This window comes from Tenrec ecaudatus, chromosome 13 (genome assembly GCF_050624435.1).
Source record: "Tenrec ecaudatus isolate mTenEca1 chromosome 13, mTenEca1.hap1, whole genome shotgun sequence".
NCBI classification, from domain to species: domain Eukaryota; kingdom Metazoa; phylum Chordata; class Mammalia; order Afrosoricida; family Tenrecidae; genus Tenrec; species Tenrec ecaudatus.
Window position 1 is genome coordinate 72766570 of NC_134542.1, and position 18913 is coordinate 72785482.

Consider the following 18913-nt stretch of genomic DNA (forward strand, 5'->3'; position numbering starts at 1 on the left):
AAGCATCCAAAGAAAATGGAAATAATATGCAGAATCACTGTACCAAAAAGAACTACATTCGACCCTTTCAAGAGGCAGTATACTAGTGAAAACCAATTATGCTGAAGGAAGAAACCCAAGTTACACCAAAAGAATTAGTTAAAGCCAGGCTCCAGGGATTGATGGCACACCAAGTGAGATATTTGAACAAGCTAATTAAGCACTCAAAACACGCATTTATCTATACCAAGTAATTGGAAGTCAGTTACTTGGTCAACTGACTGGAAAAGATCCATAGTGTGCCCATTCCAAAGAAAGGCGACCCAACAGAATGTGCTAATTATAGAACTGTATCATTATTACATAATATCACATATGAGTAAAATTTTGCTGAAGATGGGCCAACAAAGAATGTAGCAGTAGATTGACACGGAGCTGACAGCAGTTCAGGCCAGATTCAGGAGAAGACTTGGGACAAGTGATATCGTTGCTGTTGTCAGATAGATCTTGGCTGAATGTAGGTAATACCAGAATGATGTTTACATGTGTTTTATTGACTATGCAAAAACATTTGACTGTGTGAATCATAACAAACTATGGATAGTTTGGGAAGAATGAATTCCGGAACACTGCATTGTGCTCATATGGAAGCTATACCTGGATCAAGAGGCAGTTTTGAGAATAGAACAAAGGAATAATGCATGGATTAAGGAAAGGTGTGTGTCAGGGTTATAGTCTCTCACCATACTTATTCAGTCTGTTTGTTGAAAAATAGAGAAGCTGAGTTGTATGAAGAAAAATGCAGAAACAGGTTGGAGGAAGGCTTATTAATTACCTGCCACCACCACCCCCACCCCCAAAAAAACCCCTGCAATATGCAGATGACACAACCTTGCTTGCTGAAAATGAGGAAGAATTTAAGAACTTGCCGATGAAGGCCAAAGATTGCAGCCCTCAGTATGGATTACAACTCAATGTAAAGAAAAGCAAAATCCTAACTGGATCAATAGGTTACATAAACAGAACAAAGATTGACATCTAGGATTTCCCCTTGTGTGGATTAATAATCAATGCTCATGAAAGCAGCGGTCACCAGATCAAGTGATGCATTGCATTGGGTAATCTGCTGCACAAGACCTCCCTAAAGTGTTGACAAGCAGGGATAGTACACCTGACTCATGCCTTAGCATTTTCAATTGAACTCTTATGCATGTGAAAATTGGACATTGGATGAGGAAGAACAAAGAAAAATGGAAGTATTTGAATTATAGTCTTGGGGGACAATATTGAAAACGAATGGACTGCCAAACGAACAAACAAATCTGTCTTGGGAAAAAGTTCAGCCCGAATGCTCCTTAGAGGCAAAGATAGTAAGATTTTGTCTCATGTGTTTTGGACATGTTGTGTGAGTCTGGGCACATTAGAGAAACAAATCCACAGAAACTCATATGTATAAGAGAGTTATATATAAAGGGTAAGTGCACATCAAGAAAACATCCCAACCCAGTGCTCTCCAAGCCCACAAGTCCAACATTAACCCCTATGTCCTACACCAATCCACAAAGTCCTCCTCCATCTCACAGAACACATGCAATGATGTTGACTGCAGGAGGAAAGCCGAATCAGTGAACGTGTAAGCATCTCAGCACTGGCAGGGGTCTCCCCATGGCTGCTCCAGCGCCCAGGGTTGCACTGGGGTAGGTCCATATGGCTTCTCCTCAGGAATGTCTTGCAGGAAGTGAGCCTTGTCAGCTGAAGCAGGGAACTGGCTAAGGCATCCACACCATCAGAAAACAAAGAGACCTGAGAACAAGAAAGGCGAGGCTCACTGAGCCATTTATCTCTCTGCCCTTCAGTTATCCCACATGCATTTATCAGCCAGGTTGACACAATAAACTTTATCTCACATGTTATCAGTTGAGATCATTGCCTGGGAGAGGATATCTTGTTTGGTAAAGTGGAGGGGTCCTGCCAAAGAGGAAGGTTCTCAACAAACTGATTGACAAGATGCAAACATGGACTGGAACACAAGAACAATTGTGAGGGTGGTGGTTCATTCTGTTGTGCGTTGTGCATAGGTGCTATAGGGCCCTGGTGAGTTGGAATCTACTTGACAGCACCTGACAGCAACATCTGACACACGATGATGAATTTTCAAAGCTCAAGTGACCCGTGATATGTATAAGGAAGAGTGAAAACTATTCAAGAACATTAACACTCCAGTAACAAAATAGGCAAATGACAGGGAAACTTTATTGGAAAAAAGCGTAACTGGATTCTGAGTGCTAGGAAATATTAACCCTCGTGTAGCAGATAAGTTAATATTTCAATAGCCACAAAATGCACTGCTTACTTTCTAACTTGGTCAATAAATAAAAAAAGGAAGAAGGAACATTTTTTTAAAGTACAAATAATGCTCCATGCTGATGAACTGGATTCAGGAGACAGGGCATAGCCCAAGTCTTGGACTGCAGTCGCCCTAATTGATGTTGAGTGGTCAAATGAGCATTGCTCATAGAACCAACAGAACCATTAAAACCTAGTTATGTTTGGACGGTTTCTTTGTTTCTAAGCTGAGAACAGCTGCTTATTTTGCTTCTCTTTTTCTTGACCAGAGAGGCGCACAGGGTTGGCTGGCCATAGGCCCATTTGTGCTGCTCAGCATTTGCAGACCCAACAGCCATATCCACCTTGAGCTTTTCTTTATCGCCTTCCTTAGTCAAAAGGAGGCCCTTGTGGTGTTGTCTCGGGAGAAGGACGGGGTTTTCTGTTCACTTTAAAAGTCACAGTGTAGGAAACTCACAGAGATAGGTCAACACTGTCTTATCCGTTGCCTGTGAGTCAGAATCAACCCCGTGGCAGTGAGTTGGGATTCGAGGAGAGTGGTGCTGGTACGCACTAGACTGCTCACTGCAAAATCAATCCTGCAAACCCCGCAGCTGCTCCAGAGCAGACGGATGAGGAGATCTGCTCCGTGAAGACTGACAGCCTCAGAAACCCTGTGGAGGGTCACTATGGATCACAGTGAGCTGTAATCAGCTTAAGGGCAGTGGTTCTGCTTGGTCAAGGAGGTCTGGTGAGCACTGAGAAGTTGAGAAAGGGGAAGATGCGACCCGCCAAAATCCACTTTACAATACTTTTTGTCTGGTAATAGGCTTGTTAACTTTCCTAGCCTATGTGCATTGTGGATTCATCTGGAACGTAATCCACATAGCGACCCTATAAATGGATGTTGGGTTACCACAATAATTGATAGTTTTCCACAAACCTGATGTTTAGAAAGTAGCCACTGATCCTGTTCCTTCCTATAGATTTGGGTCTGATCATTTGTAATCCTTGGATGAGACAGGGTGATGTGCTTCTGTGCTATGTAACTGACTCCTGATTTAGATGACTTCTTATTTTGAGACAAGACTTTAAGACCCCTCACGCTATTTTATATGATAGCGGGGCACCATCTGATTTCTTCACATTTTGCTGTGCATGCACCCTGTCTTCAGTGATCTCGTGAGGGAGAATACCAGAGAGGGCCATGTGACAAGAACTGATTGTTCTTATATTAAGGCTACTATCGAGGGAGAGCTCAAAATTCACTCATATGATTTTTGTTTCTTTAAGTCCTTGGTTTTCTTTTGAAGACGCTGCTGTAATGTATTTAGTACGTCGTAGATCTTCCCCATGGGGCTGAAGGCACTCTCCTGATAGCAGCATTATTTCAGTGAATGCTAATGCACTGTTTAGCAAAGGGATTTATACATGTGTAGGACTTCTTTTTAGATTCCAATACATGAATTATTAGTTTATATATCTTCAAACTTGACTAATTATACATGCCGTGGGGGTTGGAGATATGGCTATACTTTCAATAACACTCATTTATGAGGGGGTGACCATCCCCGCTAGACTAACGCATGTTACATACATGCATGAAAACAGAAAACATATGTTGGTTCTGTGTTTCCATTCACTGGACATCTTCAGAATGATAGACCTGAACTCATCCAAACTCCAATGACCATTTCCTTAATCTTGGGATGCTGCCTCTTCAACTACTGCATTTCAGCTTAAAGTTCATGCAAGTATTTCTGTTCCTTGGTGATATTTACTTATCAATTTACTGGGATTTCTAATTTCAGTCCTTCTGCTGTGGGCTATGAAGGGTGCTATGTACCTCAGAACAACAGAGTCCAGTGTCCAAGTTGTCTATAGCATGTTGCCTGGGATGCCAATGGTTGTTTGGAGACTTGGTCACACGTGCCCCGTTAGGAACACAATTCAAGGCATGGTTTCCAATTGGGTCTCTATAGTTATGTTAGGCATTTTCCAATGTTTTTTTTAAAATTTCACTTTCAATTTTAATGCTTATAACTTTTGATGAAATCATATAAGAATAATTTGTGAATTGTATTTGATAGCATGTGTAAATTCTTTATCTTCTTGCTGCTGAATGTAAACACAATTATTGGCACTTACAGATTATTTTCTTTTCCTTTAAGAAAACAAAGAATGTACAAATGTGCTCGACACAATGGATGTATGTATGGGTTGTGATAAGAGTTGTACGAGCCCCCAATAACATGATTTGAAAAAGAAACAAATGAGCAGTTCCCTAAACTTGCTCAGAGTATTGAAAAATAAGAAAACTGAGGCTAGGTTGTCACCTTCTGCCACTGAATTGATTGTGGCTCAAAGGGACCTTATAGGACAGGTAGAATGGCCCTTGTGGGTTTCGGGGACTGCAGGAGTAGAACATCGCATCTTTCTTCCATGGAGCAGCTGGTAGTTTTGAGTTTCTGACACTGTGGTTAGCAATCTAACATGTCACCTGTATGTCACCAGGGCTGAGACTAGGTTAGAGAGTCAAATTTCTTTAGTGGGTTGAGGACCCAGGTTAAGAAAGAAAGTATCTATAGTAATTTTTTTCTGGAAAATGTTACTATGTGAATTGCTATTGTAATGGATTGGAATGACAACACTCTCTTTGCATAATCTTTCTAGCATGAACCACACCTATAATCCATCACATTTGATTCCAGCTTAATTTCTGCAAGATGGACAAAAAACTTGAAATTTGTAAAGCTAACTAAATTTAAGATCCTTCTAGAAATTTAAATCTCATTCCCTTATTTTTGTGATTATCTCATCCATACTGAATTTTATAAGTTATTTTTTTCATATGTATATCTGTGGCAGATGAGAATTAAGCTTATTCAATGCCAGCTTAGTTTTTATGAATATAACAGCTAACTTTATTTTTATATTCATCAAATTATATAAAATTACATTGAAGTACATAATATGATAATCATGCACATGGCATAAACTGACAGGAAGAAAAACAATACCTTTTTCTTTATTATACAAATTTTTGATGGACGTACTAATTTTTAATAAGCATACAATTCAAGTGATGGATGGAATGCACAGATGTAATAGAGAATAGCCAAGCATTTGAGCAATTTTGACACATAAAGGGCATCACCAGTGTTTTCATAGTTAAAATACAAAATCTTTTTCACTTGGTAAGAGATTACCATAAACCAAAGAGTTTCACAGATACGGCGTTGAAACAGCTTTAGAAGGGAGAGCCATTACTTTTCTTCCACTACAAGCAAATTTGAGAAAACACTAAAAAATTTTTCCAAACTATTATTTCCATGAAATATAGAATAAGATCTTGCTAGAAGTTGGGTACTAAAGGTTCATCTGACAGTAATATGTGACACAGATATCATTCATTCATTGACCAAATAGCTATTGGGCATCCAGCAGATGCCAGGTGACCACTGTGTTCTAGAGCTAGTGAGCCTCAAATAGAAGTGACTAGTATAATCTGTAACTCCAAGAGGAGACGTGCCAACTAATGAGCTAAGAGGTTTCAGGAATTTTGAAGGTAAGACTGAGAGCAGAAATATTTCAGGAATAGACTTGTCAATTTGAATATAAATTATTATCTGTGTTTGAAATAAGGATTTAAGATAATGTTTTGAGTCTACATACTAAAAAAGAAATTACATTGAAATTAACCAGAGTCCCAGGAATTTGGTTAAAGGAATAGGTTCAAATACCAGCAGGGTCGCCCAAGGTGAACAGGTTTCAGTGGAGCTTCCAGACTAAGAATGGACTATGGAGAAGGAATAGGCTGTCCACTTTGGAAGAATCTGCTGCTGAAACCTTATGGACAGCGGCAAACACTGTCAGGTGCTGAAGGCCTAGTGAAAGTGGATAGAAGCAGAACATTGTCAGATAGTGCCGGCAGATGAGCCCTCTGGTCACAATGCACTGTAAACAGGACTGAGGAAGAGCTGCCTGCTCAAAGTGACATTGATCACACTGACGTGAAGGAATGCAACCTGTGGAATTAAAGCTCTGGGGGCCTTCATTTGAGAGGGGCATGACTCAAAATGAGAAGAAACAGCTGCGAAAATTCTACTCATAATTGGACCTTGGACTAGATGACGAAGTGTAAATCTAGGAAAGTTGGAAGTTTCAAAATATGAAGTGAACATATAAAGATTGATATCCTAGATGCTGGTGAGCTGAAGAGGACTGATACTGGCCATTTTGAAACAGCGAATCATATGGCTGAGAATGACATCATCAAGAAGAATGGCATTGTATGTATTTTTTTTTAAAAATGACATTTCAAGATGTAGCTTGAAGTACAATGCTGTGTGTGATGGGATATCTTTCTAAATTCCAGGAAATTCAATCAACACAACCATTATTCAAATTTATCAACCGACTGCTAAAGCTAGTATTGAATACAAGAATTCCACTGTCTTCAGTTTGAAATTTTGATCAAACATGCACTCAAAATGCATGAATAATTATTGATGTTTTGAATGCAAAAATTGACAACAAAAGTAAGGAACAGCAGTTGTAAAATATGGTCTTAGTGAGATATATGAAGCTGGAGACCTCATGATAGAATTTTGCAAGACCAATGACGTGTTCATAGAAAATTCCATTTTTCAACAATACACATGAACTTCTCCAGGGAGAATACACAGAAATAAAATTGATTACATATGTAAGCAGAGATGATAGAGAAGCTCCAAATCAGTAGATAAAACCAGGCCAAGTATCAATTTCAGAACTGATTATCAATTGCTCATATGGAAGTTAGACTGCTGAGGAATATTAAAACAAGTCCACAAGAGTCAATATATGACCCTGAGTCTATCCCACCTGAATTTTTAAAACATCTCAAGAGCAGGTTTTCTGTGTTGAACACTAATGACAGAAGACCAGAGAAGCTGTAGGAAGTCATCAAGAATATTATTCATGAAGAAAACAAAATGTCATTAAAGACAGGAAAGAAAGAAAAGTTCAAAGTGGATGTCAGAAGAGACTCTGTAACTTGCTCTTCATCATAGAGTAGGTAAGGTAAATGAAAGAAATATAATGTAGAACTTTATAAAAAGAATTCAAAGAACAACTTGATTAGACAAAGTAAAATCTTATCATGGAATTTGCAAAGACAGGGTTAGAAAAATCAAATAAGAACACTCTTAACTCTTAAACTGAAAGAACTAAAGAAAAAACTCAAGCCTTGAGTTACAAGATTGAGTCTACTCTAAAACAAAAAGATAACGCATCTTGTTATTTAAAGTTACATTTTAATTATTTCAAATATAAAATAAAATATTCTTTAAAACTTCCCTGTGAATTAAATTAATACCATACCAAAGGGTTTTATTATTGCTTAAGTTACTATGATAGCATTTGCTTTATAGCAAGCATATCATTAGGCTGACAGAATTACTGTAAATAAAAATTAAGTAGAATATATGTCTACAGCTAACACAAAGCTTTTTGCTGCTGATGAAATTTTGCCGGTGAGGATACTTTTTCTATCCTATAAAATTTGAGGACCAGTTAATGGTATCAACATGTGGGGGGGTTGTTTATTTGTTTGTTTTTTTTAATTCAAGTGTGAATTGTAGATGCCTGTTTGTTAGTTTAATCATAATATTCTCTCCATGAAACTTTTAAGTGGTAAAAAAATGATAAGTATGTAATTCCAATTTCTTTTGTTCCAAAGAAACTCATTTTCTGAATCTTAATGTAAACTAGACACCATATATGGAGGTTAGGTCTAACAGTTACCTGAATAGTAATGAAAATCTGCCATGGAAAGGAATTTGTTGCCTTTGAATGCAGCTGTCTACACACATTTATTCACAGAAAGACAGATGACTTCGGTTCTTATTCCATGTTGGTAAAAGTGGGTCAACTTCCCGTTTCATCTACTGTTACGTGAAGAACAGTTACGCTGAATGTATGTAAGACTTTCTGGGGAAGAATACTGACCCCCCCAAAAAAGACAAAATATTACTATCCTGTTTATAAAATACTGAATGAATTTTTTCCATGATATATGTAACACCAATGAGGTCATTTCTATGATTTTACGTAAGTTGTTAAAGTGACGTATCTTACTCTGTCACCTAGGGCCAAATGCTAAATATCTATATTTAATGTTGGAGTAAGATCTCAAAATTTCCTCAGAAGTCCAGATTATTTTATGCATGCTTTGTTGAGATTGTTACTCAATCTCAGCATTGGATGATAATCTGTATTTTTCAGAGGGAATAAAACAAACACCTTGTTACTGGGAATGTGTTTAATTCAATATGGATGCTTGAATGGAACATAAAGATTACTTTACAAATCCAGCTAGACCAGAACATGTACATGGGTACAGATAAGAGCTGGCAACACAGGGAATCCAGGACAGATAAACCCCTCAAGACCAATAATAAGAATAGTGATACCAGGAGGGTAGGGAGAAGGTAGTGGAGGAAGGGGGAACCAATCACAATGCTCTACATAGAACCCCTTCCCTGGGGGATAGACAACAGAAAAGTGGGTGAAGGAAGACTTTGGTCAGTTTAAGACATGAAAAAATAATTTACAAATTATAAGGGTTCGTGAGAGAGGAAGGGTGGGGGATGGAGACGGATAAATAAGGAGCTAATATCAAGGGCTCAAGTAGAAAGAAAATGTTGTTAAAATGCTGGCAGCAAATGTTCTGCACAATGAATATATGCATGGATTGTGATAAGAGCTGTACAAGCCCCCAATAAAATTATATATATAAAGATTTTCAGTGCCAAATGTGACCAAAAAAGTAGATTAAAATTCTACTTGCTACTGTACCACATATTGAACATTCAATCTTTTTGAGTGTAGTATGCAAGGCAATCCAATATTTATTAGACTGTTAAAATTAGTCTTCAATAAGAAATCATTTTGTAACTTTTATGACCAATGATATATCTAGAATCTACATATCAGAAATAAGGCAGTGCTACTATATCATCAGAAATCCTGATGGTGGTGACTTGTAATTATGAATTAAAATTCAAATCTAATGTAAGGGAAGAAAGTAAATATATATGATCCTAGACCTATCCTTTTTGAGCAAGAAATTTGATGAAAATTTCCCCCAAACATCAACTTTTGATATGAAATTATAATTAATAATTTTAAAATATGTTTCCTTTTCATTATTTAAAACATTACAGTAACATTTAATTGCTGGTCAGTATGTGTATTATAAAGTACATGTTATATGTTCTACAATAACCTTAGGTTTGAGGAAAACTACTCAATTGAATGTTCCAGGTATGTCTCATATTTGTCAATTAATAATGAAAGCTTACACACCAGCGATATTCAGTAGATATTAATTTGGAAGTGAATGAGTTACTATTACTAAAATTTTTAAAGACAGTGCTTGTTCTCAAAGGGAACTTTCAAGATACATTCCTATCTTAGTGGGCTTATTGGTAATTTCTATCTTTCCTGTATATCTTCTGAGAATTCTAGGAAGAGAGATATGTTCCCCATTGATATTATAAAATTGTAAGTGAGAATATGATTGTGCAAACATTTTAAAAATCATTTTATTGGGGGCTCATACAACTCCTTTCACAATCCATACATACATCCATTGTGTCGAGCACATTTGTGCATATGTTTCCATCATTGTTTTCAAAGCATTTTCTTTCTACTTGAGCCCTTGATATCAGCTTCTCATTTTTTCCCTCCCTACCTTCCTCATGAACCCTTGATAATTTGTAAAGTATTATTATTTTTTCATATCTTGCACTGTCTAATGTCTCCCTTTTCCCCTTTGTCTGTTGTCCATCCCCTGGGAAGGGGTTATATCTAGGTCATGTGATTGGTTCCCCTTTTCTCCCCCCACCTTCCCCTTCCCCTCTTGGTATGGCTACTCTCAATATTAGTCTCAAGGGGTTTATCTGTCCTGGATTCCCTGTGTTTCCAGCTCTGATCTGTAGCGATGTACATGCGCTGGTCTAGCCAAATTTGTAAGGTAGAATTATGGTGATGATAGTGGGGGACAGAAAGCTTTAAAGAACCAGAGGAAAGCTGTCTTTTTCATTGGTGCTAAACTGCACCCTGACTGGCCCTTCTCCCCACAACCCTTCTGTAAGGGGATGTCCAATGCTTACAGATTAGCTTTGGGCCTCCACTCCGCACTCCCCGCCTCACTCACATTATGATTTTTTGTGCAAACATTTTTATCTCACCCCTTACAATACTTCAGACTCTAAAATATTTACCAGAAACGGAATTTTATTTAATACACCTAAAATCATTAATTTAGCAATATCTTTTAACTGGGTGCATTTCTTTCATGATGTCTCCCAAAGAGCACAAAGAATATACATATAGTATTGTTATGGGGAGCTTAATGAGGAACTTCAGCAATGTTTGTCAAAGAGGACAACGTTTCTTCATTATGCTGGCGTCCAGAGTGTCAGCAAATGCCCAATCCACTCTGACCCTAAAGGCTAGTCTACAAAAGGTTTTCTCTACAATAGGTTTTCTGCTGTACAGTCAAGGGGAGTTGAGCAGGTGCTGATTAGGCTCAAGGGAACGGCAAGACCGGACAAAGGGCATTGGGACTGCCAGTGGCGTGATGCCGTCATAGGAGTTGGAGCAGGTGCTGGCAACCTCCACTTGCTTCCTCAGACAAGGCCGGCAGGTGGGGCTAAGGGTAAGAGGCTTGCTGAGGTTCACGATGGAAGGTCACTGCCACACTGGCATAGCGCTGGAGGAGGGTTGGGGTTTCAGCTTAAAACAAAATGGCTAACCTTAGGATAAAGTGAGCTGCGACATTATCACATTTATCACAAATACTTCGGAGCATTTTTTTTAAACCAGGAAAATTAGTTATACGAGTGAAAACAACAGGTGGTATTTCTTCACAAGTAATACATTGTCAAAGCAAAATAAAAAGCGATGCATTAAGATTCAGAATAAACAAAGGACATCATTAGAATTTAAGGGGGGGTTATAGGGAATGCTCTCTTGCTTTCCCTGTCTCTGGCCCCGCCACCCTCCCAGGCACCCTAACCCACAGGACAGTGGTTAGATTAGCATAGGTTGTGGGTGACGTTTTTCACTTCGGAACACAGCAATCTGATTTTATGCCAAATTGTGAATAAGGGTAATGAAGAAAACATAGACGACGATATCTTTATTTTTTCTGCTCCTTTTGTCCTAAACTTAAAATCTCTTTACTTCAAGAATGCAAAATAAGGATGTGGTACAAACTTGTTTCTAATGAGGCCATTAATTACCCAAGTTCAAGCAACTTGCTCTTTGTGTCCTCGTGCACAGAAACTGAATGGGAGCAGTAGCTCATCGGAAGGCAGCACCGTGGACATCGGTGCACCCGCCGAAGAACAGCCTGTCGTGGAGCCTGAAGAAACCCTGGAACCTGAAGCCTGTTTCACTGAAGGTAAAGACAATGATCTTTGTGCGAACTGTCCACTTGCGGCTGTGTACTTTTAAGCCGCGGTTCACTCGGCATTGAATGCCCCAGGGCAGAGCAGAACGCGACAGGTGTATTTCTTTCACCGCTAAAATGCCAGCAGACAAAAAAGGACTTGATGTCTAGGTAATTCTTTGGCCATTGTTGCTCATCATGAACACGGTGGGGAAAATTGTTTTCGGGTCACCAAACTGACTGACCCTTGCTAAAACTGATCATTTCTAAGTCTATAAGTATGCCCTTAAGAATAAAATTGTAATTTAACCATATGTTGGTGCTTTTAAAAATACTTTTATTGGGGGCTCTTACATCTCTTATTATAATCCGTACATTCATCCAGTGTGTCAAGCACATTTGCACATGTGCTACCATCATTTTCAAAGAATTCTCTTCCCACTTGAGTCCCTGATATCTGCCCGCCCTCCTCATGATCCTTGATAAGTTATAGATTATTATTTTCATATCTTACATCATTCTCCATTGCCTCTCACCCACTTTCCATTGGTCGTCCCCCTAGAAATGGGGTATAGGTTGATCCTTGTGATAGATTTCCCCTTTCTCCCCCCATCCTCCCCTATTCCTCCGTATATCTCTACTTTCATTGTTGGCCCTTTATCTATCCTGGATTCCCTGTGTTTTGCAGCCTCTTATCTATAGCAGTGTGTATTGAATGGGGAGGGGCATGGAGTGGCGATCCAATGCCATCTGTAGACAATTGAACATCCCCTCACAGAGGGGTCACAGGGACGAGACGACCAAGTCAGGGTGCAGTATAGCACCGATGAAACACACGACTTTCCTCTAGCTTGTTGGTGTCCCCTTCCCCCACTATCATGGCCTCCAATTCTACCATATGTTGTCATTTTACAAACTATTCAGAATACAGTCTCTCACGTACGTCATTTGTCCTAAAAGTAACTTTCTGACTATTGAAACTAAAGGAATTATTGATGCTAAACCTTGTTTCTTAAGGGATGTATCTTTTCTCCAAAATTTTCTGAATGGAACAGGAAATATGCACTGACCTTGACACCTTTTCCCTAAACAGTATGTAGTTAACGGGTACAACATGGGAAATAAATAGAAGAGATCGATTTTTACCCACGACCTACATTTTTCATGATCTGATTTTCTTGGGGATTTGCTTTAGTGATATGACTGTATTTGCCAAATATCCACGTAGTTGTCTGGTCCTCGTAGGGCTGGTTTGTATGTATTCATTCAGCCTGCATCTCTGCCTGTTTCCTATAGAATCAGATACGTTCAAAGTCTTCCTTAAAACTGCCATCCACTGACTAGAGCAGTGCTTCCCGACCTTCTGAACGCCTCCACCCTTTCACACAGTTCCTCATGTGCTGGGGATCCCCAACTATAAAATTATTTTTGTTGCTACTTCATAACTATAATTTCGCTACTGTTATGAATTGGGTGACCTCTGTGAAAGGGTCGTTTGACCCCAGTGGGGTTGGGACCCACAGGTTGAGAACTGCTGGACCAGAGGATAAAGATTAAAACCCAAGCAAACCCATTGTTGCTGAGTGATTCTGACCCATAGCGACTCTATTGGGCAGAGTACACCTGCCTCTAACGGCTTTCCAAGGTTAGTAACCTTTCCGGAGGCTAACTGCTACACCATCTTTTTGTTTTGGGGAGGAGCGACTGTTGGGTTCATTGAGGAAGCACTTTAACACTGTATCGCTAGGACTCCTATAGCATAAAGGGACACCTTATTCCGCTGGACACCTGTAACAAGCATGTTAATATAACATAGTTAATACTAAATCACACATTGTTGTGCATTTCCTTTACGTTGATGGGACTCATGGCAGCCTTAGGAAAACTTGACTTTCACTTTTGTCTTTTGAGGCAATGTTGAGGGTGTCAAGGACCTACTTCCCAGGCTTATTTACTCATAGATTTTTTTTAATACCAGAAAGTCCTTCATTGTAACATACAGTGTTCTGTCTGCTATCATTATGATTATGAATCCTCTATAGTCTGCTCACATAGACTTACAGTCTTGAATAACCTAAGAAGCAATTCTCCGCTGTCCTGTAGGGTTGCTAAGAGAAAGAATCAACGCAATGGCAGGTTGCTAACCAAAACGGTAGCAGTTCAAAACCACTAGTAGCTGCTCCATGGGAGAAAGATCGGCTACTCTGCTGCTGTAGACAGTTACAATCTTGAAACCCTGAGGGGTGATTCTACTCTGAACTAAAAGATACTCACAAATACTTGTCTAGGTAGTTATAATGTCACTGTGACTTAAAGGAGCAAGAGGAAGTCAGCGACAAACAAAAGCAAGGACAGAAAAATCACATTGGAGTGCACTAAATTAATTTTGAAAATTATTTATTCTCTTTGAGAAACACCCCAACAAACTCAACATGAAAGGGAGGTCTTCCTTTAAAAAGAAGCTTTCTCTTCATTCTTAATAACTTATATTTATAAAAAAAATTAAAAAAAATAACTTATATTTAGGAGTCCTTTTCTAGGATGATTTTAACTGAGTGCAAGACGTTGCTAGAATTTGAGACGAAACTATTTTATGTGTGTTTATACTTTCCAACAACACTGTGAAGTAGAAAAAATAGGTATAATGGCCAAGGAACTATTTAAAGAGGTTGAATAATTTCACAACTTCATAATTAATGAATTATGTCACCATTCATAATTAATGAATGGGATTCTTTTTGAGGCTGATATTCTGTATCCTAGCGAGATAAAGAGACCTGTAGTAGTGAACAAAAGACATGCAACAGCATGACTATGCAAGGGATGCCATTGAAGCAGAATCGTCTTTAACTCCTCCGATATGAACTTTGTCCTTGCAGGCTGTGTACAAAGATTCAAATGCTGTCAAGTGAGTGTGGAAGAAGGGAGAGGAAAACAGTGGTGGAACCTGCGAAGAACCTGCTTCCGAATTGTCGAGCACAACTGGTTCGAGACCTTCATTGTTTTCATGATTCTCCTCAGTAGCGGTGCTCTGGTGAGTGAATAACAAACAAACAGCAAAACCAACTACAGTATGAATATTTTAAATTCTAGAAGACCAATGTCTCCTTGTTACATCATTGTCCTAGTATTCAATGACCTTTAAATTGCTTCACCTCATAGACTCACCATGCACTCACCCTAAGATTCATCCCATAGACTCACCATCGACTTAATTCGTAAACGGAGTAACTATATATTTGGGGGTTTACTTTTATTATTGTAGGAACATTTCCAGTAAGCTATTTATTAATGTTCACTTGTTATTAAATATCCCATAAAACGTGGCCCCTCACAATATTCATCATAACCCAAAGAAGAGAGAGATTTGATTACTCATATTTAATAAGAAAATAAGCATGTCAACCACATGGTAATTAATAGAAGTTCTGTAGTAGGGACTATATACACACACACATTCATATATATGTATTTTCAGTATTATTATTACTATCTCTTTGAGACAGTCTTGCAGGATCATTTCTCTGCCTCTTTCTAATTGTGTTTGTTATTCTCTTGTGTCTCAGAAATGATGACTGTTAGTAACAATAAATATTGGGCAGCATGCCTAAGTGATTCCTTTAAGGATTGGTTTCTCTCTATAAAACGGTGTTCATTTGAGTAGGATCAATTGATATGTATATGAAAAACCATAGCAGAATTAAAAAAAAATTAGGACACAAATGAAATACTTTAGCAATCGGATGATATAAAAGAAGGGAGGGAGTAAGGGAAAGAAAGAGGGATGTTGGCAGGTAAGTAGGTACACAGGTAGTAAAGATTGAAAGAAAAAAGAGATCAAAAAAGAAGTTGCCTAATTGAAACACGTTACGTTTATGTTTCTTCCAATTAAATTTATAATTCTAACTGGCCCTTGGACCTACTCTCTATTTCTCTGATGAAATAGGTTTTCTATACAAGTCGCCTTAGACAAGAAATACACTTTCATCACTGAGAAAATGTGTGCTTAGCTACAAAGTATCCGAGAGTGTTTAATATTATAAGGAGATACATTATGGTTTAAATGAGAAGGCATTTTATTTTACCATTGTTGTCACCTCATATGTCCGCTGAGAAATATAAACTATGAACAAAGTAAAGAAACAGGAAAAGAGATGAATCTAGATTTTTATTAAAACTAGCAGTGTGGTGATCAATTACATTCTGCTTCAAGAAATTACATTCTACTTCAGCATCAAGAACTATTTACTTCTTACGGGAGTCAAATTAATTCTTGAAATGTTGAGTTCATGCCTATCCTCTGAATGTTTAGTCATGACGAGTCTAACTTTCCTTTTATTGAATAATTTAAAAATCATTTAATAAGCAATAGCTATTACTCTTCTGGTCTCCTATTTCAGTGATCTTAGATAGATGTAGTAAAACCTTCAAAACCTATGTAAGGCAGAAATTTCTCAGAGACAGAAATCTCCTTGGGTGTTTACGTGGTAGGATTCTTAATAGAAGGTGAGGGGGAAAGTGGTGAGTGCCTTGTGATAGAGAAGTGACTTGTGAGAGTCAGAGAAACCAAACTGTCCCAGCAAGTTCCTGCTCTCATAGCTTCGTAGGTAGGTAGGATGGTAGGTAGGTTGGATGGTAGGTAGGTAGGTGGGTAACTGGGTGGATGGTTGGCTAGATAAGAAAAAGATTATAAGCTACAATAGTGTTTGAAAGCTAAAATGTATAATTTTTTCGTTATAGGCCTTTGAAGACATCTATATTGATCAGCGAAAGACAATTAAGACTATGTTGGAATATGCTGACAAGGTCTTCACTTATATTTTCATCCTGGAAATGCTTCTGAAATGGGTAGCATATGGCTATCAAACATATTTCACCAATGCTTGGTGTTGGCTTGACTTCTTAATTGTCGATGTAGGTATCATTCATCTTTTCTATACTATTTAAGGTAGTTTGTCTTATTTCTATGTTAATCTGAAATACCGTAGTTAATTTCCAATCAGTGTGCTGTTTTCACTGACATGCTACTTAATAAGAACACCCCAAGAAAACCAATATCATTGGGACATCCTCTTTTTCAATAAGGTTTTCTGTTCTTTCTTAATCATTTGTATTGAAGAGCCCTTTACTAGGTTGATTTCAACTGCGCGCCTAGACAAAGCTACTTCCTGTTTCTCTCTACTTTGCAAACTTCTCCCTTGGACAATGAAACTGGGCAGCAGAACAAGTAGGAATGATGGTCAAGAACTATTAAAGAGGTTGAATAATTTTCACAGCTTCATAGAGTTAATGAATGGCGCTCGAAGTACTCCAGGCTTATAGTCTTTATGTTAGCAAGATAAAGAGACTTGTAATTGTTGGTGGGTTTGGGAGGGGGAATACTAAATTCATTCACTGAGTGATAGTGCAGGTTTTAGAAGGTATGAGTTTACATTAGTCCCAAAGGTGGCACTCTCGGCTAAATGTTGGGTGGTTAACCACCAAGGATACAATCCAAACTCCCCAGCAGCTCCCCAGGAGGAAGCTGAGGCTCTGCTTCCATAAAGACCGTAAAGCCTCAGACCCGTTATATAGCATCACTAGTAGTCAGAATCGACTTGATGACAGCGGGTGGGATCTAGAATAAAAAGCTTAAAAGCAGCCACAAATTTTAAGGAAGGTGGCAAAATAAGGAATTTGAAGTATGTGTGTGTGTGTGTGTGTATATATATATATATATATCCCAGTGTGTAGCTGGGTTTGATACTCAAAAGCCAAATTGGAATCCCAGCCCCACTACTCACTGTTTATGTGACATTACGTTGTTTGGCCCTACCTTGGGAAAATGGGAACAGTATGTTGTTGAAGGCTCATTAAAGTGATGGTAAGGATGGTAAAGGGAATGGCCTACTGCTTTATACATATAATCCACCTATTCCATGCAGTGGATTTAGACAAATAACAACCCTATACACATTAGACTTCCTTCGGTAGAGTTTCTGAGGTGATATAACTTTATAAACCAGACACCCTTTTCTTTCTCTCAGGATCGTACAGGTAAAGCCATGTTTTGTCTTCTGTAATCATTCTTCCAAGAAATGCTCAGGATCCTGATCCTATTTGTTTAAAACTTCCATTGTCAGCTGGGCTCTTATCTTTCATTGATTGGGGTGCAATAGTTTCCCCAGTCATCAAGCAGGAGTTTGTTTGATTTGAATTTTTCTGTCAGAATGGTGTAAGTTGTACCAGTTGAGATGCCTGTGGAGTCAGCTGTAGTTTCTACTGTTAATGGTTCGTCCTCTTAGAGCAAGGATAAGACTATTTCCTCGCAAACTGATGTGGATGGTCGGCTGCCCAGGCTTTATTTCCAATATCATCTGGTCCCTTATTTAAAAATAAGTTATCCTTTTGTAAACTGCCGATTTGGGGGCGGGGGACATTGTCGCTATAAACTTTTTCATTTTGATTTTACCATTTTCTTTATTCTTCCACCCGAGCGTCACTGGCCGTAACTTAGATGTGTTTAATTGTTTTAATTCTGTCTGAAACCGCTGTCCTGATAAGGACTCTTTTTCCAACTGATGTCTTATCTTTAGTGTGCCACAAAAGAGAGCCCGTTCGGGTGGGTTAGAATAAGTTAGTATGAGGGGTTTTTGGGTACAATTTAAAAAAAATCCATGCAAAGTTGTTTGTTCCAGGAGCTTTTTGAAGGCATTTCATAGACTAGGATTGCAGAACATAGAATGTGCCAATTAGCTACTCATAGAGTTTGTAACCCAACTCCTCACACCTCATTTAACATAAGCGAGGCCTATGGCTTGTTAAGCTAAATATCATGTTCCTTCTTATGGATCGAGCATATGTTTGACTTTGGAAAAATAAATCCACATATCAGAGATCTCTAGGCAGCAGTCTTATTCTAAAGAGACTATGCACCCTCCTTACAGAAAGGAGTTCTGGAACTAACATTCGAGTGTGTTTTATCACTCCAGGACTCTGAACAAAGGCAAGTCAAAGCCATTTGAGAAGTTTAATAATGCTATCAGAAAATGATGAGAGGGAACTTTAAAAGAATAATTTCTTCATCGTATCATAATAGGGAAAATGTAGCAGTGGGCCAATTAACTTTGGGTACCTGTGATGAATGAAATATCTAATATATTTACTTTTTTCACACATATTTCATAC

At 38.4% G+C, this 18913-nt stretch overlaps 1 protein-coding gene across 6 annotated transcripts in view; it reads left to right on the forward strand.

Annotated features, from left to right (window-relative positions):
- The window catches only part of LOC142423796 (sodium channel protein type 1 subunit alpha), a 90984-nt gene that overhangs the window by 50715 nt on the left and 21356 nt on the right, over nucleotides 1-18913 (forward strand). For all 6 annotated transcript variants that reach the window (XM_075528872.1, XM_075528873.1, XM_075528875.1 and 3 more), the window contains exons 17-19: nucleotides 11638-11758; nucleotides 14626-14780; nucleotides 16487-16660. In XM_075528872.1, coding sequence (XP_075384987.1) covers nucleotides 11638-11758; nucleotides 14626-14780; nucleotides 16487-16660 — 450 coding nt within the window. The remainder of the gene's footprint in view (nucleotides 1-11637; nucleotides 11759-14625; nucleotides 14781-16486; nucleotides 16661-18913) is intronic.